Genomic DNA, 24,059 nt, shown 5'->3' with positions numbered 1-24,059 from the left:
CTTTCTCCTATTCTTGTTCCAGACGTACATCGTGCCAAACGCTGCAGTGTTTGTGGCGGAGAAGAAGGAGGGCGAGGCGGAGGCCATGCTGAATAACATGCGTGTGTACGGGACTTGCTGCCTGGCTCTCATGGCTCTGGTGGTGTTTGTGGGAGTCAAATATGTCAACAAGCTGGCCCTGGTCTTCCTGGCCTGTGTGGTGCTCTCCATCATGGCCATCTACGCCGGAGTCATCAAGACCGTCATAGAACCACCAGACTTCCCGTGAGTTAGATAGTTAATCTATAGACACAGGAGATGCTTGTGTCTATGTTTGTCTGGTCAGATTCATATTCACACTGTAAAGGACCATCATCAGTCATCTGATCTTATAGGGCTGAATACTAACGTGATCACACATTGATATCAGTGAGACAGATATTTATAGACTCTTTACAGCGGTTACAGTGGCCAAAGGGGAAAAGATTCTTAGTTCTTTATACAAGAAAATATCCTGATGAATATATGTATATATTTCCCACAGAATCTGTCTCCTGGGGAACCGTTCCTTGCAGAACCACAACTTTGAGAAGTGTGTGAAGACAGAGGTGATCAAGAACGTGACGTACACCACTAAGCTGTGGGAGCTGTTCTGTGACAGCCGCCACCTCAACGCCACCTGTGATGAGTACTTCACCCTGAACAACGTCACTGAGATTCAGGGCATCCCAGGCCTGCTCAGTGGGGTCATCAAAGGTCAGTGGAGCAACAAGACAAATTTCTCAAAAACAACATTGTTGTGTGGTAATAAAGTTATCTGATTCTGTGTCAGAGGACACTTATTGGCACTACTACTACTTGCTTACTACTTACTCACTTACCAAATGATTATTGGCATATTTTATCAAAGCCGTATCATCTGGTTTGATCAACCTGGGGCTCAAACTAGTCGGGGCATGGACTCTACAAGGTGTCAAAAGTGTTCCTCAGGGATACTTGCCCATTTTGAGTGCAATGCTTCTCACAGTTGGGTCAAGTTGGCTGGATGTCCTTTGATTGGTGGACCATTATTGATACAAACTGGTGCGCATGGCACCTACTACCATACCTCATTCGAAGGGACTGAAATATTTTCTCTTGAATGGCACATATACACAATCCATGTCTAAATTCTTTCAAGGCTTAAAAATCCTTCTTTAACATGTCTCCTCCCCTTCATCTACACTGGTTGAAGTGGATTTAACACGTGACATCAATAAAGGATCATAGCTTTCACCTGGATTCACCTGTCATGGAAAGAGCAGGTGTCCTTAATGTTTTGTACACTCAGATTATAGTACACTCAGATTATAGTCTCTGTGTCCCCTGTTAGACAACATGTGGGGGGACTACGGGCCCAGTGGGATGTTGGTAGAGAAGAAGAATCAGTCGTCTGTTCCAGCCCAGGATAACTCCAGAGATATCTACATGCCTTACGTCTTCAACGACATCTCCACCTTCTTCACTCTGCTGGTGGGAATCTACTTCCCCTCCGTCACAGGTTGGTATAGTAGCCATATTGTCACCATAGATATCATCGTGTAGCTACCACCATATGACATAATGTATTGTTTGTCATCCTCACGCTGATTGTAAGGGTGTTAATGTAACTTGTGCTTTGGAAGAGTTACTGTAACTTACGCTTTTGTGTTTTTAGTTTTGGTGTTGTTTTCTGCTGCGGAGACAACATTTAAGTATGTTGGTGATTTCCTGAATTTCAGCTTCTGAAGAATCTATGTGTGTTCCATCACAGGAATCATGGCGGGATCCAACAGATCTGGAGACCTCCGAGATGCCCAGAGGTCTATTCCTTTCGGCACCATCCTGGCCATAGCAACCACTTCTTTCATTTGTATCCTTGGAGAAACCATGGAGATGATGACGTGCATGTGTGGAGTGGTGTGCATGCATGGAGTGCTGGCATGTGTGTTTTAGTGTGGGAGAGATACGGTATGTGTTGTGCATTTGTTAACTTTGACAACACTATTTCCTTCTTAACCCCAACTCCCAGACATGACCTGTGTTGTGCTATTTGGGGCCTGTATCGAGGGTGTCGTTTTGAGAGACAAGTAACTACTATTCCACAATTATTATTTACATGGCAATAGCTGTTATGACATTATGTACAGTAGCATTGATGCAGAAGCCATCCCTGCTGTGTATAACTTGTATATTAAAGACCTTTGTGTCATTCAAACAGTGCCTTCAGAAAGTATTTACACCTTTTGACATTTTCCACATTTTGTTGCGATACAGACACATTTTTGTCACTGATCTACACACGATACCCCATACTCTCAAAGTGGAATTTTGTTTGTAGAACGTTTTTTTAAATCAATAAAAAATTAAAAGCTGAAATGTCTTTAGTCAATAAGTATTCAACCCCTTTGTTATGGCAAGCCTAAATAAGTTCAGGAGTAAAAATGTGCTTAACAAATTGCATAATAAGTTGAATGGACCATCTCTGTACCACATATATAGAATTATCTGTAATGTCTCTCAATCGAGTAGTGGATTTCAAGCCCAGTTTCAACCACAAAGATCAGGGATGTTTTGCAATGCCAAGAAGGGCATTGATTAGTAGATGTGTAAAAAGAAAAAAAGCAGACGCTGAATATGCCTTTGAGCATGGTGAAGTTATTAATTAGGCTTTCAATGGTGTATCAATACACCCAGTCACTACAAATGTAACCGATGTGGCTAGCTAGTTAGCGGTGGTGCGCGCTAATAGCGTTTCAATCGGTGACGTCACTCGCTTTGAGACCTTGAAGTAGTGGTTCCCCTTGCTCTGCAAGGGCCGCGGCTTTTGTGGAGCGATGGGTAACGATGCTTCGTGGGTGACTGTTGTTGATGTGTGCAGAGGGTCCCTGGTTCGCTCCCGGGTCGGGGCGAGGGGACGGACTAAAGTTAAAACTGTTACACAAAGATACAAGTGTCTTTCCTAACTCAGTTTCCTGAGAGGAAGGAAACTGTTCAGGGATTTCACCATGAGGCCATGTTATGGGTATGCTAATGTAGTTACAGTTTTGACTAAAAAATTGTCTTGAAAATCTATGTCAAGACATGAAAATTGCTGTCTAGCAATGATCAACAATCAACTTGACAGAGCTTGAAGAATGTTTTAAAGAATAATGAGCAAATATTGTACAATCTAGGTGTGAAAAGCTCTTAGAGACTTACTCAAAAGGACTGACAGCTGTAGTCGCCGCCAAAGGTGCTTTCTATAAAGTATTGACTCAGGGGTGTGAATACTTATGTTATTAGATTTCATTTTCAATCAATTTGCAAAACTTTCTAAAAACATGTTTACACTTTGTCATTATGGGTTACAGTAACTGTGTTTGTATAACATTCAACTGTGTCTGTTTCCGCTACAGATTTGGGGACTCTGTCAAGAAGAACTTGGTGATTGGAACTCTGGCATGGCCTTCTCCATGGGTGATCGTGATTGGCTCCTTCTTCTCTTGCTGTGGGGCAGGGCTGCAGAGTCTTACTGGTGCCCCTCGTCTGCTGCAGGCCATAGCACGTGACGGGATTGTCCCCTTTCTGCAGGTAAGAAGGTCCTAAAGACTGTGCTATGCCCCTTGCTATTGCATCTCAATAACATAAACACTTCAGCTAGTTTCTCTATCTCTTTATTTTTCTCTCTCYTTCTCCATCTCTCTCTCTCTCCCCTCCTCCAGGTGTTTGGTCATGGTAAAGCCAATGGAGAACCTACCTGGGCCCTCTTGATGACCGCTGGGATCTGTGAGATTGGAATCCTCATTGCATCACTGGATGCTGTTGCCCCCATTCTCTCAATGTGAGTGTGTTCAGTATGTGTGTAGAAGGCGATACAGCAAATGTGAGCTTGTGTCTTTCTCTCTATAGTAATGGGATGGGAGTGTTTTATCCTGTCAGTTGTGTACAGTATTAGCTCATTGTCTTTTGGAAGCCTATAAGTCACTTCTATTCATCTTCTCTGTGGGGCTGGGTTGCAGGTTTTTCCTGATGTGCTACCTGTTTGTCAACCTGGCCTGTGCTGTCCAGACACTGCTCCGCACTCCCAACTGGAGGCCCAGGTTTAAGTTCTACCATTGGTGAGTTAATATTTTCCATGCCAAAAGTGTCAATTCAGGGATCTTAGACTCTGGACCAATATTAAGTTACAGCCCAGCACTAACACACCTAACGCATCCAATCACCTAATCATGAAGCACTTTGTGAAATAGGTCATGTACATATGCAGTCTTAAGAGCAGATATTCCGAAGGAGGSAGAAGGTTCTGGTGCAAAGGCGTCCATATTTCTTAACAGTGATAGCCTGCAAATAAATATTTACAAGACAAATGGGTAGACAATGAATTTACTTCTCACACAAAATACCGAACTGCACTACGCCTAAAACAGGCTCACCCTGTAGCTTCCATAGCTCTTACAAGTGTACATGGCTCAAGCAGCCTCCCCTCTATCACCCATCCCAATCTACCTAGAAACCCAAAACAGGTGCTTATACCCTCTAAGCCCCTCTCTGGTACATACCCATGTCCAATGACAAGTAACCACATAATTGGTATACAAATGTAACTGGCTTCCTCATAATTACCCAAATACATACATTCTGTCTAAAACAGATGTGACCACTTCCATGTGCACTTTAAATTGGGCACACATTAAACATTAATCATGAATTCTTACATGAATAGAGCCGGCGAATGGCTGCAACTCAGTAACATGCAGTATAGTGGTGCGCAAAGGCGCACAACTCAAATGACACAGACAAGACATGACTCACCGTGCTCCGACACAACGTGGGAAGTCTGAACAAAGGATAGCATTAACAGAATGAAACAGAGTCTCTAACTCGTGAGTGTTGCAATGATTCTGTGCAATGAAACAACGTTTCACTATCATAGGCTAGAGACAAGTAAATCATCGCATTTATGTTTGGAACCGATTATACGAAAATACCTTTCCATACAAACATTTTCCTACAGAACTGGGAATGAACTATAAACAGTAGCTTATTGCTAACAAAGGAGCTAAATACTTATATAGTCATGTGTAATGTTGAGTATAATGCTTCTTGAAATAAATGGCAAAATGCACGTGGGAAAAAGAAAGTGCTATTTGGATATAGAGTCCAATGGCAGATTAGACAGTGTGCGTGTTCGTGACAAGTGGGCATAAATTCACATCATCACACACTTGATTAGTTAAATCAGGTGTGTCAGTGCTGGGCTAGAACAAAAGCCTGCACTGCTCAAACGTGCCCAAGATCAGGATGTAGTAACACTGACCTAATGCCTATCCAAACAATAAGCCCATTCAATAAGCTGTTGTCCTGTTCTCTGGTCCCTGCAGGACGCTGTCATTCCTGGGGATGAGTCTGTGTGTCTCCCTCATGTTCATCTCCTCCTGGTACTACGCTCTGGTAGCCATGTCCATCGCTGGATGCATCTATAAGTACATTGAGTACAGAGGGTAAGATTCTGGTTTTCCAATAACAGCTCAATAACATTAATTAAACTACTGTAATTACATTGGTAATGTCCCCACTCAAATCAAATCAAATTTTATTGGTCATGTACACATGATTAGCAGATGTTAATTCGAGTGTAGAGAAATGCTTGTGCTTCTAGTTCAGACAGTGCTGTAATATTTAACAAGTAATGTAAGGGGATGGAGTAAGAAAATGTACATATAAATATATGGATGCGCGATGGCAGAGCGGCATAGGCAAGATGCAGTAGATGGTATAAAATACAGTGTATACATATGAGATGAGTAATGCAAGATATGTAAACATTATTAAAGTGGCATTATTTAAAGTGACTAGTGATACCTTTATTAAATCAATTTATTAAAGTGGCCAGTGATTTGAGTCTGTATGTTGGCGGCAGCCTCTCTATGTTAGTGATGGCTGTTTAACAGTCTGATGGCCTTGAGATAGAAGCTGTTTTTCAGTCTTTTGGTCTCAGCTTTGATGCACCTGTACTGACCTCATCTTCTGGATGATAGCGGGGTGAACAGGCAGTGGCTCGGGTGGTTGATGTCCTTGAGGATCTTTTTGGCCTTCCTGTGACATCGGGTGCAGTAGGTGTGCTGGAGGGCAGGTAGTGTGCCCCCGGTGATGCGTTGTGCAGACCGCACTACCCTCTGGAGAGCCTTGCGGTTGAGGGTGGTGCAGTTGCCTTACCAGGTGGTGATACAGCCCGACAGGATGCTCCCAATTGTGCATCTGTAAAAGTTTGTGAGGGTTTTAGGTGACAAGCCAAATTTCTTCAGCCTCCTGAGGTTGAAGAGGTGCTATTGCGCTTTCTTCACCACGCTGTCAGTGTGGGTGGAGCATTTCAGTATGTCCGTGATGTGTACACCGAGGAACTTAAAACTTTCCACCTTCTCCACTACTGTCCCATCGATGTGGATAGGGGGGTGCTCCCTCTGCTGTTTCCTGAAGTCCACGATCATCTCCTTCATTTTGTTGACGTTGAGTGAGAGGTTATTTTCCTGACACCACACTCTGAGGGCCCTCACCTCCTTCCTGTAGGCTGTCTCATCATTGTTGGTAATCAGGCCTACCACTGTAGTGTCGTCAGAAAACTTGATGATTGAGTTGGAGGCGTGCATGGCCACGCAGTCATGGGTGAACAGGGAGTACAGGAGAGGGCTGAGAATGCACCCTTGTGAGCCCCAGTGTTGAGTATCAGCGGCGTGGAGATGTTGTTTCCTAAGGGAGATGTCCCCACGGAATTAAATATAACACAGTATTATATCTCTATGTAGAGTCCATGCCTTTCTTTAACCCATTTTCTGGACAGTGTTTTGTAATTATACAGTTTGGTGTATTGGCATTGGTATCTAAATGTGTGAGATTTCTGTAATCCTAACAGGTTTTGTGTAGTGCTCCTGCCTTTTTTAACCCTCTCTCTGATCTCTTTCTTCTCAGGGCAGAGAAGGAGTGGGGAGACGGGATCAGAGGTCTCTCCCTGAACGCTGCCCGCTACGCTCTGATCCGCCTGGAGGAAGTGCAGCCACACACTAAGAACTGGAGGTGAGAGGCTGAGAGCAGTGTAGAGCATAGGGTGAGGATGACTCCTGAGGGCCAGAGTCATACTCCGTTATGTCATTTCCCACTTAGACACATTGTACATTAACTTTTTAAATATGAATAACATTTATTTGACGTTTGAGACCCATTATGTGCGCACATGAATGATATCTCCTTCCTTGGTTTAATGTTTCTGTACTTTAGGTTTGCAATGTAGAGCTGTCACTAAAAAACGATGGATAATGACTAACATTTGGTTGTCTTGCTGTCCTGCCTGATGACCTAGTTTAGTGGCTTGCCTTGATGTCTATTTATCTGAACATACACTGACTGTACTGTATCTCTCCCCCCAGGCCTCAGTTACTAGTGCTACTGAAGCTGGATTCAGACTTGGGGGTGAAACACCCTCGTCTGCTGTCCTTTACCACCCAGCTGAAGGCAGGGAAAGGTCTGACCATCGTCAGCTCTGTGTTGGAGGGCACCTACATGACCCTGGGGGCTGAGGCCAAGAGCGCAGAGCAGGTGAGAGACACTAATATCACATGACCAGGGTGGCAGAGAATCAGTGTTCAGACAAGGTAAGATGTGCAGAACAGCCGCAGTTGGAACAGATTCACTCTTGGCTACTGATTCTCAGACCCGTCCAATATGATAAATAAAACTGCATTACTAGTGTTTTGTGCTCGCTGGAAGCAGGTGTAATTTAGACACCCACTCAAATAGTAAAGAGACTTGCAGTTTATAAAGCCAAGTGCTAGTGTAAGTAATATTATCCCTGACTCTGACATTCTTACTCCTGTGCAGTCACCACATTGGGGGGTATGGAGTTCTCAATTCATTATCCCATAAAAGAGAATTCTGCCACCTGCTGGGAGGTCAGATGGGTGTGCTAAAATATCATAGAGGCAAACTGTTAGAGATGAATAATATACTCAGTAAGTTACCATATTAATTTACAATCAAACTGGTGAAGAGAAATACATTATTATCTCTGTTTACCTCACTCTCTGTCCTCTTCCTCATCCCAGATTACAGTCTGATGAAAGCTGCCTTTCCGTTTTTGCTCTGTCATGCTACCCTCCAGCCATGGTCAATGATACATTCTGACTGGTCTAATTCAAGCACAAAGAGGTCAATAAAACGCTATGCGAGGCCAAACGCCAATGGCTCTGTAGAAATTCCTGCAGTCAGCTATATAGATGTTTCCATTTATTTGCCGCACATGTTAAAACATGATTTTGGTCACTCACTCTTGACTTCATGTCCAAGTTTAGAAAGCATTCATAAAGCTTACAACTCCAAAAAAGCCTCCTTCATACTTTCTGCATACTTTCTGTAGTATACTTGCATCAACATGTTTCATCTACTATGAGTGTCTTGCAAGTGTAAAAATAGTATTTATGGAAACTGTTTATATTCCCTCTGTCATCCATTAATCAATTTTCCTCTTTCATTCTCTTTCCTCCTGGCTGTTCCTCTTCACTTGGTGCAGAACGTCAAGTCGGCCATGCACGCAGAACGTACCAAAGGTTTCTGCCACGTGGTGGTGTCCTCTAACCTGAGGGATGGTTTCTCCCACCTGATCCAGTCGGCAGGGCTGGGGGGCATGAAACACAACGCCGTCCTCATGGCCTGGCCAGGGGGCTGGAAACAGGCTGAGGACTCCTACCCCTGGAAGAACTTCATTGGTCAGCAGTAATTTCATACTCTACTGTACTCTACCATACTTTACAAGAATAGTCTACAGTACCTTTAAGTAGCATCATCAAGTATGTCTGACTAAAGTAGTTTCTCCAGAAGACATTCACATACATTTGAAAAATTAACCTAGCTAGTTACACAACAGGGCCATAATTATGTGGACACCCCTTCAAATTAGTGGATTCGTCTATTTCAGGCACAACCGTTGCTGACAGGTGTATAAAATCGAGCACACAACAATGCAATTTTCATAGACAAACAATGGCATTAGAATGGCCCGTACTGAAGAGCTCAGTGACTTTCAACGCTGCACCATCAAGTCAGTTCGTCAAATTTCTGCCCTGCTAAAGCTTCCCCGGTCAACTGTAAGTGCTGTTTTTGTGAAGTGGAAAAATCTAGGAGCAACAACGGCTCAGCCGCGAAGTGGTAGGCCACACAAGCTCACAGAACASGACCGCCGATTGCTGAAGGCCGTAGCAATCATCTGTCCTCGGTTGCAACACTCACTACCGAGTTCCAAACTGCCTTTGGAAGCAACGTCATCACAAGAACTGTTTGTCGGGAGCTTCATGAAATGGGTTTTCATGGCCGAGCAGCCGCACACAAGCCTAAGATCACAATGCGCAATGCCAAGTGTCGGCTGGAGTGGTGTAAAGCTCATCGCCATTATACCCTGGAGCAGATTCTCTGGAGTGATGAATCACGCTTCACCATCTGGCAGTCCGATGGATGAATCTGGGTTTGTAGGATGCCAGGAGAACGCTACCTGCCCGAATGCATAGTGCCAACTGTAAAGTTTGGTTGAGGAGGAATAATGGTCTGGGGCTGTTTTTCATGGTTCAGGCCACTTTGTTCCACTGAATTTATATCTTAACGCTACAGCATACAATGACATTCTAGACGATTCTGTGCTTCCAACTTTGTGGCAACAGTTTGGGGAARCCCCCTTCCTGTTTCAGCATGACAATGCCCCTGTGCACAAAGCAAGGTCCATACAGAAATGGTTTGTCGAGATCGGTGTGGAAGAACTTGACTGGCCTACACAGAGTCCTCAACCCCACCTCAACCCCATCAAACACCTTTGGGATGAATTGGAACGCCGACTGCGAGCCAGGCCTAATCGTCTAACATCAGTGCCCGACCTCACTATTGCTCTTGTGGCTGAATGGAAGCAAATCCCTGCAGCAATGTTACAAAATCTGGTGGAAAGCCTTTCCAGAAGAGTGGAGGTTGTGATAGAAGCAATGTGGCGACCAACTCCATATTAATGCCTATGATTTTGGAATGAGATGTTCGATGAGCAGGTGTCCACAAAACTCCACATACCTTTGGCCATATATTGTACCTTGAGTGAGATTTGGTTTTGGGTTCCGAGAATGTCAAGCAAGTGAATGTCTTATGGTCGAGTCAAGTGTTTTTCCTGACCAAATGACCTGACCAGAGTCTGTCAAAACTGTGGGACCTAATTATATGGGTTTCTTGTTATATGGGTTCCTTATCCCACAGAGACGGTGAGAGAGACAACGTCAGCCCATCAGGCCCTGCTGGTTGCTAAGAACATTGACAAGTTCCCCAGCTCTGAGGACCGTCTGGCGGAGGGCACCATAGATGTGTGGTGGATCGTCCATGATGGAGGCCTTCTCATGCTGCTGCCTTTCTTACTGCGCCAACACAAGGTACTGTGACAGGGGCACCATATACCCATGGGTACTGTTGCTTTGTAAAAAATAAAATAAACTGCTTTCAAATGGAGGCCAGATTTTCACAAAATGAATTGCATCTGTTTAACTTTGGTGTAAACTAAAGGTGTGTTTTGAATTATTTTTGTTGTATTAATGCTATTTAATCTCTCCTCAGACTAATATTATTCTGTTTGTCCTGTGGGTACCTTTGCCACTGTTCCACCCCTTGTGTGTTGCGCTGTCATGGTGTATTTGGCCATTAAACAATTTCCTTCTCCGTCCCAGGTGTGGAGGAAGTGTAAGATGCGTATCTTCACCGTGGCTCAGATGGATGACAACAGTATTCAGATGAAGAAGGACCTGCAGATGTTCCTTTACCACCTCCGTCTCAATGCTGTAGTGGAGGTGGTGGAGATGGTAAGTAGCTGCACTCACACTCACTCAATCATACGTGTTATATAGGATCAATAAGAAACCATTTGTCAGGGTTTTACCCCAAATATTGTGCCAAATTCTTCATATCGCTTTGTAATTCTGTCCTCAGCACGATAGTGACATTGCAGCCTTCACCTATGAGAAGACCCTGGTGATGGAGCAGCGCTCTCAGATGCTGAAACAGATGCAGCTGTCCAGGAACGAGAGGGAGAGAGAGGTAACGTGGTGTTCTACTCTGTCTGGCTCTGTTTAACCAGGTGGTTCAATAGTGAATAAAGCATCATTTATATTGACATGCAAACACATGATCACTGCTTTGAATGTTAACTGTAGGCCTATGCAAAGTGTTTAAAACAAAGACAGCGATTGCACTTCACGCACGGGACAGATTATATCTGTGGTCCTTCCTGTTACAGTAGTTATTTACTTCCTTGTCGTGTGCGGCTCGTAATATTKGCCGACTGTTGTGACATTTTGGCCTGTCCTGATTTCCTGCTGCTGTGTTGGATGTTCTGGGCTCGCATTGGGTTGGGCTTCAGATTCAGAGCATCACAGACGAGTCGCGTATCTCCATCAAGAGGAAGAAGTCATCAGTGGTGGAGACACTAAAGGCCCCAAACACACTACAGGTCCCAAGCCTGTCCATATCCAGGGACATGCGGGAGGATGAGGAGGTAGCCAAGCAGCCATGTGATGTCCCATAAACATCCCATAAGCATCTCCCTCCCCTCTCCCTCTCCACCCTCTAGCCCATCCTCATACCTGTATCTGACATAGACAGAGCCACAGCTATTAAATACCCCAAAAATTGCTGTGATTGTGAATTCTTGAGGAACTCTTAAGGAATGACAGAGATGTTCCAGTAGCAGCGTACTCCAATGCTGTATGTGTTTCTGGAAGCAGTGCTGGGAAGCATTGCTCTGAGTGAATATGTCTGTGGAAAAATAATTTAATGATTATAGGATCTCTATTGCTGTGGCCCTCTCCGCGTCATTGTCACCACACTCCTCGATTAACTTACCTGAGAGTTATCGGCTTTGTAGCAGCTATTAGACTTAGATCTTTTTAGAACTAAGAACTTAGAGTGTTTTAGAAAACTGCCAACCCCAACCCTTCAACTAGAAATGTAGTCCCATTATTTACAATTTTGAACTTCACTACAATTTATTTGCAATATGTTTTTATTATTGTTTGCTGTTGTACACTTCATTTTGTTCCTATGTAATGCATTGTTTTATGTCACTTTGTTATTTTCATGTTGAGGTATTGAAATGTATTTCATTACTTTTGCATTAAGTAATGCAACAATGAGAATATCATCCCTAATACATTGTGGATCTTTTGTTAGGAGTAACATTATCATTCTTGTCGGTAATGCAAAACAAGGACAATCTCCATTCTACAGTTGTGCCGGCCTGCTGATCCTGTCTGATGGGAGGCACCACTTTGTTTAGCGTGCTGCCTGGGTCTGTAGTAAAACCAGTGTTGTTATTCCCCAGGCTCAGCTGATCACTAAGCTGGGCACTAAGTCGCATGGCAACCTCAACGACAACGCTACCGCCACGCCCGACCACCGCGTCCACATGACCTGGACCAAAGACAGGCTGATCACCGAGAGGAACCGTAACCGCAGCGAACCCAACGTGGGCGTGAAGGACCTGTTTAATATGAAACCGTAGGTATCTCCCCCTAGAGGCTCCAGGCTCACACTGCAGCATGCTGTTGGACCAGAAGTATCCCTTTCACACTACTCAGTCTAGCCAAGCCGTGCTGTTCTGTCCTGGCCTTGTATTGGTACTGGGAATTCCATAGATGCACCTGTCTACTGCACAGATACTGAATCATAGCGACAATAGCTACTGTTATTTGAAATAGAGAGTGTGTCATGTACCATTACTTGAACTAGTCTTTGTTCTTAGGACGTTATATAGTGAATAACCTGGCATCAGTTTGTAATCCATCATTGATGCCCAGTTGTCCCTATTTGTATATGAAAGAATGTGATTAACCTTTATATATGTTTTGTTTCCTTCCTTCTAGCGAGTGGGAGAGTCTGTAAGTCAAGTTTCCCTTTGTCTCAACTGTGTGATGGTGTGTGTGTGCCTGCATGTGTGTGTGATCCTTCCCTTTCCATGGCATGACCTTGCAGTTTTTATTGGAGAAGCGAGGGTTGTGTGAAGTCTTTCTTCACTTCTCTCCTCCTCCCCCTCGCAGTTGACCTGCATGGAAAGGATAACGTTCTCTCTGCATGCATGACCTTGCCTAACTTGCCGAGACTGTTTGCTATAATCATAAGCATATTATATATAACATATATGCCTTGATGTATCAGTTAGAGAGGCGTGATATTATTACTAAAGACAAATCATCAAAGTTATTCTATCATGCAATTACTTCTACCTACAATATTCATTAATTAGATGTTTTTTAAGCCTACTGATACAATGCTACTGTAACCATGACATGAACCTGATCTCTATGCTTCTGTAGTATCAACATGACATAACTCCTGACAAGGTCAATCATGAACACTGTCAGAACAATATAATATATGGTATGTCTATACCGTAGCATGTCTATTGAGGCATTCAATATACAATGACTTAGGGTAGCTAATTGGCTTACTGTCAATTCTTGGTAAGCGTGTGATTAAATTTGAGTCATGAGTCATGACGCCGTCAAGTCACTTATAATGAATGCTTATGACAGGTGTGATATCATGTTTATAATAGCATCCTGTAGTAGGATATAAGGCATAGTCTAAGGTTGTGTCTCAAATGGCAAACAATTCCCTATATAGTATACTACTTTTGACAAGGCCCATTGGGCTCATACGGCTCTGGCCAACAGTAATGCATTATAAAAGGAATAGGGTGCCATTTGGGACACAGCCCAAGTAGAAGACATGTAAGAATTGTTCTTGCTGAGTTCAACCTGTACTCTCATAGGAACCAGTCTAATGTGCGGAGGATGCACACCGCGGTCAAGTTGAATGAGGTTGTGGTCAACAAGTCCCAAGGTGCTCAGCTGGTGCTGCTGAACATGCCTGGGCCGCCCAAAAACAAGGGAGGAGATGAGAATTGTATCCTTTTTTTAAACCACTAGTATACTCTGAACTGGCCAACTGAGTGTCCACTTAGTCAGTATCATCTTACAGTAATATAGACTGACATGGATGGAAGCTATATGCTGTTTTGGACACCATCAAGTAGTTTGGGGCATCTCCAGCTGAAAGAAATTCCAGACAATTTTAGGTTATTGCCCTCATTATTTTTACTTTTGACATTTCAAATGACTGTACCATAGGTGCCATTAGTACTCCTCCACATCAATGTTTATATCCAGACTGCAGTTGTTTCTCCTTTACACCATGGCCTATAGACATGGAGTTCCTGGAGGTTCTTATGGATGGGCTGGACCGGGTGCTGCTGGTGCGTGGCGGAGGCAGGGAGGTGATCACCATCTATTCTTAGCGCCAGCAGACACAGGGCGGGCATGGTGCAGCCTCAGAGCCTCCGGTGTGGCCGGCCAGCCAAGTGGCTGGGCCTCAGCCTCTGCCACAGTGCCAGGAGAGGAGCTGGGCGCCCCCTACAGTATGGGAGGACAGTAGGGGGCTACCTCCACTCTTAGAGCAGGCTGAGCACACACCGCTGCTGACTGGTGGAGGACATCAGAGGGCACTCTGGATCATCCTCCCTTTTTATTTCTTGTCATATTCCTTTCAGGTTTTCCATGTCAGTCGTTATGAATAGGAGTTGTTTCAGTAGAACAAAGTGCATGAGTAATGATATTAGATTAGATAGAGACATCCTCTGATGACATAGCTCAGGGCACTAATGCAGTATGGTCTAGTCCAGTGATTCCCAAATTGTGGGGCGAACAAGGAGTCAGCGGGGGGTGCAGTAAACTATACTGCATTACTGCCCTGAACTATGTTATCAGAGGATGTCTCTGTTGACATAGCCCCCTCCCCCCCCCAAAAAGAAACTCTGTCCAGCTTTCAACTTACTCTTGAAAGTTGTAATAGTAGAATGCCCAAGTTACAATTTCATTGGGTAGTAATGCATTGGTTAGTTTTCCTCTTGTCATTGCATACCTTAGCGAGCTATTTATAACTTGTCATAAATGTCCAGATCAACTAGCCCATGGCAGCTAATGGTTTTTAGCTTTTGCCCATAGAAATAGACTTGGCACGCGTGCAGGATGTTCCCCAATGCTGGAATGAAAAGGTTTGGGAACCCCTGGTCTAGCTGATATGGGATGTAGCTTGTAAGTTCAGATGGTAGACAGGTGTTTAAATCCCAGGTTGGGCAGCCTACTGCAGTTGTGCCCTTGAGCGAGCCATTTTCCGTGAATCGCCTCAGTATCCAGTTGTGTATATGAGCCATTTGCGCAAAACATAATGAATTATGAAAATATTAAATGTCCTCACAAATTTCACTTATTGAGATTTGTTTGAGCACAATTTTCTATTATAGTAATACAGTATTTTCATCTCAATTTGATGAAATACACAATGGCATAGGGAGGCCACAATACAAATATGTAGTTTTGTTACACTAAATTAGATTGGTTATGTTTTATTTTACAGTACTATTTATTAAGGTAATTATTAAGTAACTGTTATGTAATTAAATTTTTTCCCATAGAATGTCTGTGTAAATACCTGATAAAACAGCTTTCAAATAAAGCCATAGCCAGGAGATATGGATATGCTATACACAATAGTTTTGTATTTGAAATAGTTCTCACCAAAGCAAAGCTCTTGAGATTTTTGTGGTCCATTGTGGTGACCAAACTTAATATACTGTACATTAAGATAATTACCAGGCTTTATTTGATCTAATCAAATGACAAGCCTTTATGGTTTGGATTCTGTGTCAGAGATGAGGCAGAACAGAAGTCAAACTGTACATTCTGATCCTCGACTGTCTATGTCTGCGTCCCAAATGGCACCCTATTCCCTATTTAGTGCACTACTTTTGACCAGAGCCCTACAGATGAGGGATCTTAATTTGAGCCAGTTTGCTACAGCAGGAAAATAGTCCTGCAGCAACAGGAAATGTGAATTATTATGTGGCTTATAATTAATGGAAATTTTTGTAGGGGTTGATACATTTTTCAGAAGGGAAAATCAAGTCTGAAATTTCAAAGTGTAAATTACAAACTTTAGAAGCCTTTTTAAACCTTAAATACACTACACATTTTACATTTCCTGCATTGCAGGAAAGTTCTCCTGCAACAGAGTCATCAAATTAAGATCCTACATCTGTATCAGCTCTGGTCAAAAGTAAGGCACTATATATGAAATAGAGTGCAATTTGGGAGGCAGCCTATCATTTAGGTGTTATATGGGGAATGAACTGTACAGTCCATTGGGTTATATTGAATAGTGTATAACCGAGTGACATAGTATCCATGTCATGTCACATTTTGCTGCACAGCATGACATGTTTGTGTTGTCTAGTGCAACATTAGACCTACTGCACTGTATGCCATTATTGATTCCTTTTTCAATTCACTAAATCAGGTGACTGACTACTTCTGCTGTTTACATATCACAGTGTATTAGGAAACATAGTACCTTATTTAATTGTCTGTGTTGCTCTGTACTGTGCTCACCAACTGTGTAGCAGCACAACGTCAGATTCCAACAGTACATGTACACTTAAATAGGAAAGCAGCCATTGTGTGTCGATATTGAGATCATTCATGTTTCTTGTATTGATTTATTTAATGTACTGTGACTGTCTGCACTCTGTCAACAGATGTTGGATGTGAATTCATGTGTTTCCCGTGGGATACTGTAAACGTTTATTTATGTCCCCATTGAGTATTGCAGGTAAACATAGGACTATGGGGTCGACATTGTTGTACTCTCCACCAATGCTTATGCTGTCTACAGTACCTACCTATATGTTTGTTTGAATCCAATCTCGTGAGGTTATAGTGTGTTTTGAGGGAGCCTGTATGTGTCTGCGGTCTGCACCATATGAAATGATGTGTTATTTGTCACTAAGATTTAGCTGATGTTGTTTTTAACAATAAGTGTTAGCTGAATATGCAAGAACTATACGACTATGACCTGCTCTATGACATGGTGTCTAAATCCATCATTTAAGACAGATGGTAGATGAATGCTAAGATTGGTTTGCACTATTTTGTATTAAACTATAGATTTATTTGACGGTATTGCATATTGCTGTCCTATTATATTCTGTAATCCACCTTATAGAAATACAGTGGGAGATAAAGTGCAAACTCCTCATATGATATGTACTGATACGAGCCCTATAGGTTCAGATGTGCCAAAGATATTTAGAATGAATGAATGACTGAGTTAATGTATTTAAATTTAAAGTTAACAGCATATCATAATAGTATAGAGTATGTAATATCTGATATCTCTAAGTAAACTCTTAAGACTCATTTACTCGTCCATAGTAAGTGTTTATTGAAAACTAAAATGAGAAATGTAAGTATGGTTTTCCCTCTACATCAACAATTGGTAGGTAGCATAATAGTTACTGTTTCCTTTCATCTTCTGTAACTCTTTAGATTTTTTTTTCTCCCTTTTTTGTAAATTATATTGAGAAAATAGACTGTTTGAGAAAACTTGACTGTTGGAGTTTGAGAAAATGTATGAATTTGCTGAAACTTGACTGTTGGAGTTTGAGAAAATGAATGAATTTGCTGGAAGTTGTCCTTACCATTTCATAACGTGTGATTCCACGCTGTCATTGTATCTATAAGTGACCATAACTGCTTAGGAATAAACAAGCTATAGCCTACATATTTAAGAGACTGTGTGAATAATGTGAATATAATCTGAATAACAACTGGGGCCATATAGAAGTTGTACCAAGTTCTTGTTTTTATGTTTCCGGGTTTGTCCAGCAGAGGACATTGCTTACAATAGAAAAATGGCTCAAAACATTTTACTGGAGAGGTCTTGTTGGYAATCAGAATAATGTGAAAACTTCCCACTGTCAATAACTTGCAAAGGTTTAGCACTCGTGACAGTGAGAACTAAACTGGACCAGTCAGTTATCAGTAGCAAATGGAAAACTGTACTGCACTCAAAGTTTTTACTTTTATCCAACATCCACTGTCATAGCCTACCATAAAAACATCATGATATACATTTGAAAACACTTTCCAACATGTAACTGTTGAAGCATATCCTATGACATTTCCCATGATATTGTCATATTATGCTGCTTGGGCACTTTCCACTGGCAAGGATTATTATCATGTGGCTGGGAATCAACGCCTAGCAACCTCTGAAACTGTCCCAACAGCCCAGCACAAACAGCTACTGTGTTAAACCAACTTATGTAAGTCCTTCCAGACTAAAGGGTCACAGACACAATGCTAACTAATGTTCTAGAAATAAGTATAATGCCTCTAACAACATGCATTTGTATCCCAAAGCACATGAGAATTTAATTCAAGTGAGCCATGTTTATTGATGTTAATGTTGTTTGATTAGTGTTTTCCCATTTAGGACAGTACAGCCACCCATTACTTATCAGAGAAGCCCTCACTAAAACTTTCCTCCTTCACAGACAGTTTTCAAATAGAGCTGTGCCGTGATGCGTGAGCAAACCAGACAAATTAGGAAATGAGGATCGGCCAGGAACTTCCAGAAAAACGAAGACCTCCATGATGTTTTGTTTCCCTTTATGGGTTAACAATTATCACAGGATGTTATTCAATTAATTTCCACTTACTTGGCCCACTTATAAATGGCATGATGGGGGTGTTGTACCATGCTGTACCATATTAGCCAGATTTCCCTGGGACTACTAGAGCCTTGCTCTGCATATCTTGTTCTCTTTTTACAGTCTGACTGGGGAGACGTTTAAACTGCGTCTAGCATCCTTAGAGAAATACTGCTATGAGAACTGACCTGAACAAACTGATTTAGTATTGGGGGTACAGAAGGGTGACATGGGTTTTGGGATTATACAGTTACATTGGAGAGCTTTATGTCACACTCAAAACAGTTACCCAGTTATCAAACTTCTCAGCTTTTGTATGTACTTTGCCAAGACGTAATTTCACTGTTGTTATCTTGAAACATTTAATGTAGGAAGCCCCCATCCTAGATCCATGCCCCACCTCTCCTCTCCTGGATGTTTGATGGTCTGTGACTAAAGAGAACAGACTGTGGCCCTTTCAGCTCAGTGTCACCCTGGGTACCCCACAGATATCAACCTGTTCAAAGCATGACAGAATTCTAAAATAATGGGTCCCATTTTTAACCATTGTACACACCCCAATCCCAGAGCCCAGTCTATAAGAGGTTGCTTCAGAGACATGGGGGTGGAGGAGGCAACCCTCTATGGAAATTGTTTTTCTCACTCACATTATAGACATTTCCCTATAGGCATTATTGTATGCAGAAGGACACTTAAGACAGTGTGGAGTAGCCTAGTGGTTAAGAGTGTTTGGCCAGAAACTGTAAAGTTGGTAGTTCGAATCCCCAGGCTGACTATGACTTGGTGAAAAATCTGTGAGGCCCTTGAGCAAGGCACTTAACCCTAATTGCTCCTGTATGTCACTCCGGATAAGAGAGTCTGCTAAATGACTGAAATGAAAATGGAGTTTAGCTGTTTACCATACAGTAGATCACACCTAATAAATGAATTACAACTGAAATATGTTTATCACAAACTGTGATACTACCAGAGATTGTATCAAATACTGGGGGCTAAAGTGTGTATTTGTGGGGGGCTGTGTGTGTGCGGAATGTTCATGGCAAATGTACATTTTGTGGCTTCATTTTCTACATATTTGAAAGCTTCTTTGAAATCATCTTGTGCTCAATCAGAATTGAACTAATTAAATTGATTAAGATTGGTAATGGCAATTGCTGACCCATGGTTTGAAAGAGCAGAATTACATGCACTGTCCTGATTTAGCCCTCCTCTGTAAGCTGTTGGCTAACCCAGTCACATCCCACAAATGGCATTCCACACAAGTCACATTTCAATTTTTTTCAAGCACTGAATACTAAGGCTGTTCTTGGGGAAAATCCACTTTCAGTACGTAAGCCATTACCGCGGTTACCAAAGCAATCAGTCAACAACCTATAACAACCATAGGGACACAGCAGGGGATCTGGCCTCCCATCATGTAAAAGAAAGCAAGTCTCACTTCTCAGATCTAAACTCACCATGTAGAACGACTCAGAAACAAAGCAGGCATTGGGAAAATATTAATCCACTCTCCACTTTTAAGCATAAAATTACCAATTCAAACTCATTCTACTGTAATGAGTATGATAAAACTGTGAGTTGAATAGGCTTACAACATAAAAAGGAAAGGCGTTTTTTATCTACCTCTGAGAAGGATGATAGTGGTCTCATATACAGATATTGATGCTTTTGATGGCCATGGTTTGTGCCTTCCTTAGTCCCAGTTTAATTTAACCACAACATACAGGTTTGTCATCATGGGCAGATTGGYGATTAAGAGTACACTGTGAATGGAATCCTTGACCCTGGAGATTGAATGAACGGACAGTGTTCTGCTTGCCCATTGAAACTCCCATTCCTTTCCACTGCCTCGAACCGTTAGATTTGGAACCATGTGAATTGTCCAAGAGGATGCAGACCTGCGGCCTGACATCGCACAATATGACATCGCACAAGAAAATCCCCTGCCCTTCCACAGAGCCTCTTTCACCACCAGCCACATGAGCCATGCGTGCCCTAGCCAAATCACTTTAAGTAATTTGCAGGACATTAACATTAAAGTTGATTTGACCCTCGATCTAAATTTAGCCAATCTAACTAAACTTGTTGAGTGCCTCTTTGTAACATCTCTATTGGTGTCTAGGACAGAATACTGAATCTCAGATCAAGAATGTGAACATTTTTGTTGTATGAATAAAGAGAGGTTGTTGTTCGCTAGGTTTCAATGGAAAACAAAATGACTTAGGCTTTAATAACGTATCAGCTGCATCTTGCTGAGAGTGGAATTCAACTAAGCCCTGGGATGTAAAGTAATGTTCTCAGTGCTTAGTTATCATCAGAATGCTTGTCGAAGGTGCAAGTGATGTGAAGAATGTACACTCAGTGCAGACTGAGGAATGGGTGTTACTTTAGATTCCGTTGGGGTTACTAGATTCAAACTGGGATAGTTTGGAGCAAAAAGATAAAGAAGCATGCTGTGACTGCAATCTTTCTATCAGATTACTCTGCTGGCGATAACATTAATTGCCAACAATTCATTCATAATCTGCCAACGGAGTAATGGGTTAACTCTACAGGTCAGGGTTTGTAACTTGTGAGAGACAGCCAATAGCTGACCAAGGGCAATAACACTGCTGTGTCATTAGCTAGCTGTGTCTTGTCTCAACTTAAGGCCCTAGCCGCTACACTTAACCCCAGGGGTCGGAGGTCGGCTGACACCAGACCTTGTTGATAACAAATTATTTCTGTTGAGTGGCTTCATTAAGAAAAGGCTCTGTGACCTGGCTTGTTAAAGCATGGTACAGAACAGCCAAATGATCATTAAATTGCAGGGGGGATACAGAGGTTGAGGAGACAGGTGCTCCTGCTAGAAAATAATACCTCATGCAGGTCTCACTACTCATAAGCCTTAAAGCCTAATGAGAGGAACCCCCCCCCCCCCCTCCAAAAAACAATGGAGAGGGGTGGTATTTGTGGTTCCAGAAATAAGAAGGCTAAACTCTGAGTAATATCTGTTAATGAATCTAGGCCTTGAATTAAATACTAGAAATCAGATGAGTTATACATTTTTAAACATATTGTAAAAATTACATGGCACAGAGTTATATGATGGAACAATGCCGTCTCTATAGTGAAACAAATGCTCTTTGCAAGTTTCAGCAGAACATCTTCATTGACATGACAACAACAAATCAGTTATCTAAGATAGATAAGATCTGACCCTGTAGCGTATTGTCCTTGGGAGATTAGAAGAGCATGTAAACTCCAATCATCAGGGAGAAACAATCATGTCTGCATTCTCCACAGTTTAAATGTAGAGTAGGGAACCTTTACCAAAAAAACATTATCATTCTGACACCTACTAACTGTAGGTGTTAACATCCCAACCCAACTATTTTCACTGAAACCAGCCTCTTCTGTGTTCTTGGTGAGGAAAAGGTTGTTACATGCAGATAGCTGTTCTTACAATGTTATTCTGTTATAGTGCAATGGTTTGCCATAACACGGTTCACTTTGTCAGTGCGTGACTATGCCACTAGTTCCTTTATTACAGAATTAAATGGTTTTGGTTTGGGTATGTAATGGTTTTGGTTTGGGAATGTCATGGTTTTGGTTTGGGAATGTAATGATTTTGGTTTGGGAATGTCATGATTTTGGTTTGGGAATGTAATGGTTTTGGTTTGGGAATGTAATGGATTTTGGTTTGGGAATGTCATGTTTGGTTTGGGAATGTAATGGTTTTGGTTTTGGGAATGTAATGGTTTTGAGTTTGGGAATGTCATGATTTTGGTTTGGGAATGTAATGGTTTTGGTTTGGGAATGTAATGATTTTGGTTTGGAATGTCATGATTTTGGTTTGGGAATGTAATGGTTTTGGTTTGGGAATGTATGGTTTTTGGTTGGGAATGTTTTTGGTTTGGGAATGTCATGATTTTGGTTTGGGAATGTAATGGTTTTGGTTTGGGAATGTAATGGTTTTGGTTTGGGTATGTTTTGGTTTGGGTATGTAATCATGTTGGTTTGGGTATGTAATGGTTTTGGTTTGGGTATGTTTTGGTTTGGGTATGTAATCATGTTGGTTTGGGTATGTAATGGCTTTGGTTTGGGTAAGTAATGGTTTTGGTGTGGGTATGTAATCATGTTGGTTTGGGTGTGTAATCATGTTGGTTTGGGTATGTAATGGTTTTGGTTTGGGTATGTAATCATGTTGGTTCGGGTATGTAATCATTTTGTTTTGGGTATGTAATGGTTTTGTCATGATGTGTTTTGTGAGACAGAGGAAAGTGTGGCTGACTGATTAGAGGACTTCAGCTAAAATAACAATTAGGCAAATTGTCTGAGTAAATTGTTTTCAAGTCGGTGCAAGTAAATAAACAACATAAATCTTCATCAGGATTGCTTTCATTAGAGCTTTCTTTCCCTCTCCCAGTTTTCTTGGAAACATCATGTCATAAACTTTAATGTAATAAATCAGTTGATAAACATTTATTAAATCATGTTAGATTGACCAATGACCATCCAAGATTGATGTTAACTTCTCCATGATCCTTTAAAGAGAGCACATCCAATTTCAAACTCTGTTCTGGAGGAATCTGGTGCAGTTGCATATCAACTGATATCAGCTCATAATAGCATATTGTGTCAGGTATTTGTGGGGATGCCTGGCATGGTCAACATGCCAACAGGGTACACCTTGCTAACGCTACCCTTGTCTCCAGCAGGTCCAGTTCATGAAGTCTGCCACAGATTAGCATCTAGACAGGGTGCTGAGAGTAATGTGATACAGGGTCTATGGAAAGGCCTTAACAGACCCCAGTGGTTGATGACAGCTAAACATCAAACAGACTTGCAAGGTCTATGACCTTATTACTAAACTTCACTGTCACAGTGCCACTACCTGTTGTTAGGTATCAGCCATGAAAGGATGTTTACCATTCGTTTTGCAATATTTGACAAATATTTATTTAACTAGGCAAGTCAGTTAAGAACAAATTCTTATTTTTAATGACACCGAGGAACAGTGGGTTAACTGCCTTGTTCAGGGGCAGAACAACCTTGTCAACTCAGGGATTTGATCTTGTAACCATTCGGTTACAAGTCCAATGCTCTAACCACTAGGCTACCTGCCACCCAATATTTTGTGATAAAATTATTTCCATTGTTGAGCAACTTCAAGTCTCATGAATCAGAACAATTTCCTTAACACATTATTCGATTTTTTTTCAATTTCCCCCCATCTTGTCTCATTGAGTCAGAACAAAGTTTTGGCCAACTCAAACATGTGATTTATTGCAACACTCCAAATGAAACACTTGTGGAATTGGTTATAATTTTTTTCAGTTAGGCCACCTCTATTTCTTTTTTTTACAGTATGTAGAGGAGCTATCCCCAGCCAGCTTGATAAAATGATTGCAATATAGCTGTCATGCCATCATATTCAGTAGCTCTAATAAAAAAAATTAATAAATAGTGCTGCTGGAAAAGTCTATGG

The 24,059-nt window shown here is 41.9% G+C and overlaps 1 protein-coding gene across 3 annotated transcripts in view; it reads left to right on the top strand.

Annotated features, from left to right (window-relative positions):
• Window positions 1-17,660, top strand: part of LOC111957218 (solute carrier family 12 member 7-like) — a 41,861-nt gene extending 24,201 nt beyond the window's left edge. For 2 of the 3 annotated variants that reach the window (XM_023977992.2, XM_023977993.2), the window contains exons 7-25: window positions 23-264; window positions 524-735; window positions 1,352-1,519; window positions 1,772-1,870; window positions 2,030-2,087; window positions 3,396-3,570; window positions 3,702-3,820; window positions 3,999-4,097; window positions 5,361-5,480; window positions 6,946-7,050; window positions 7,401-7,569; window positions 8,540-8,735; window positions 10,255-10,424; window positions 10,716-10,847; window positions 10,975-11,082; window positions 12,365-12,540; window positions 12,906-12,920; window positions 13,814-13,947; window positions 14,247-17,660. In XM_023977992.2, the coding sequence (XP_023833760.1) occupies window positions 23-264; window positions 524-735; window positions 1,352-1,519; window positions 1,772-1,870; window positions 2,030-2,087; window positions 3,396-3,570; window positions 3,702-3,820; window positions 3,999-4,097; window positions 5,361-5,480; window positions 6,946-7,050; window positions 7,401-7,569; window positions 8,540-8,735; window positions 10,255-10,424; window positions 10,716-10,847; window positions 10,975-11,082; window positions 12,365-12,540; window positions 12,906-12,920; window positions 13,814-13,947; window positions 14,247-14,338 (2,589 nt within the window). In that variant the 3' untranslated portion in view covers window positions 14,339-17,660. Of the gene's footprint in view, window positions 1-22; window positions 265-523; window positions 736-1,351; window positions 1,520-1,771; window positions 1,871-2,029; window positions 2,088-3,395; window positions 3,571-3,701; window positions 3,821-3,998; window positions 4,098-5,360; window positions 5,481-6,945; window positions 7,051-7,400; window positions 7,570-8,539; window positions 8,736-10,254; window positions 10,425-10,715; window positions 10,848-10,974; window positions 11,083-11,404; window positions 11,540-12,364; window positions 12,541-12,905; window positions 12,921-13,813; window positions 13,948-14,246 lie in introns of all 3 variants that reach the window. The other variant, XM_023977994.2, reaches the window with a different exon arrangement.
• Window positions 17,661-24,059: the final 6,399 nt, after the last annotated feature.

Source organism: Salvelinus sp. IW2-2015, linkage group LG32, assembly GCF_002910315.2.
Source record: "Salvelinus sp. IW2-2015 linkage group LG32, ASM291031v2, whole genome shotgun sequence".
NCBI classification, from domain to species: domain Eukaryota; kingdom Metazoa; phylum Chordata; class Actinopteri; order Salmoniformes; family Salmonidae; genus Salvelinus; species Salvelinus sp. IW2-2015.
This window is presented reverse-complemented; position numbering and strand designations above follow the sequence as displayed.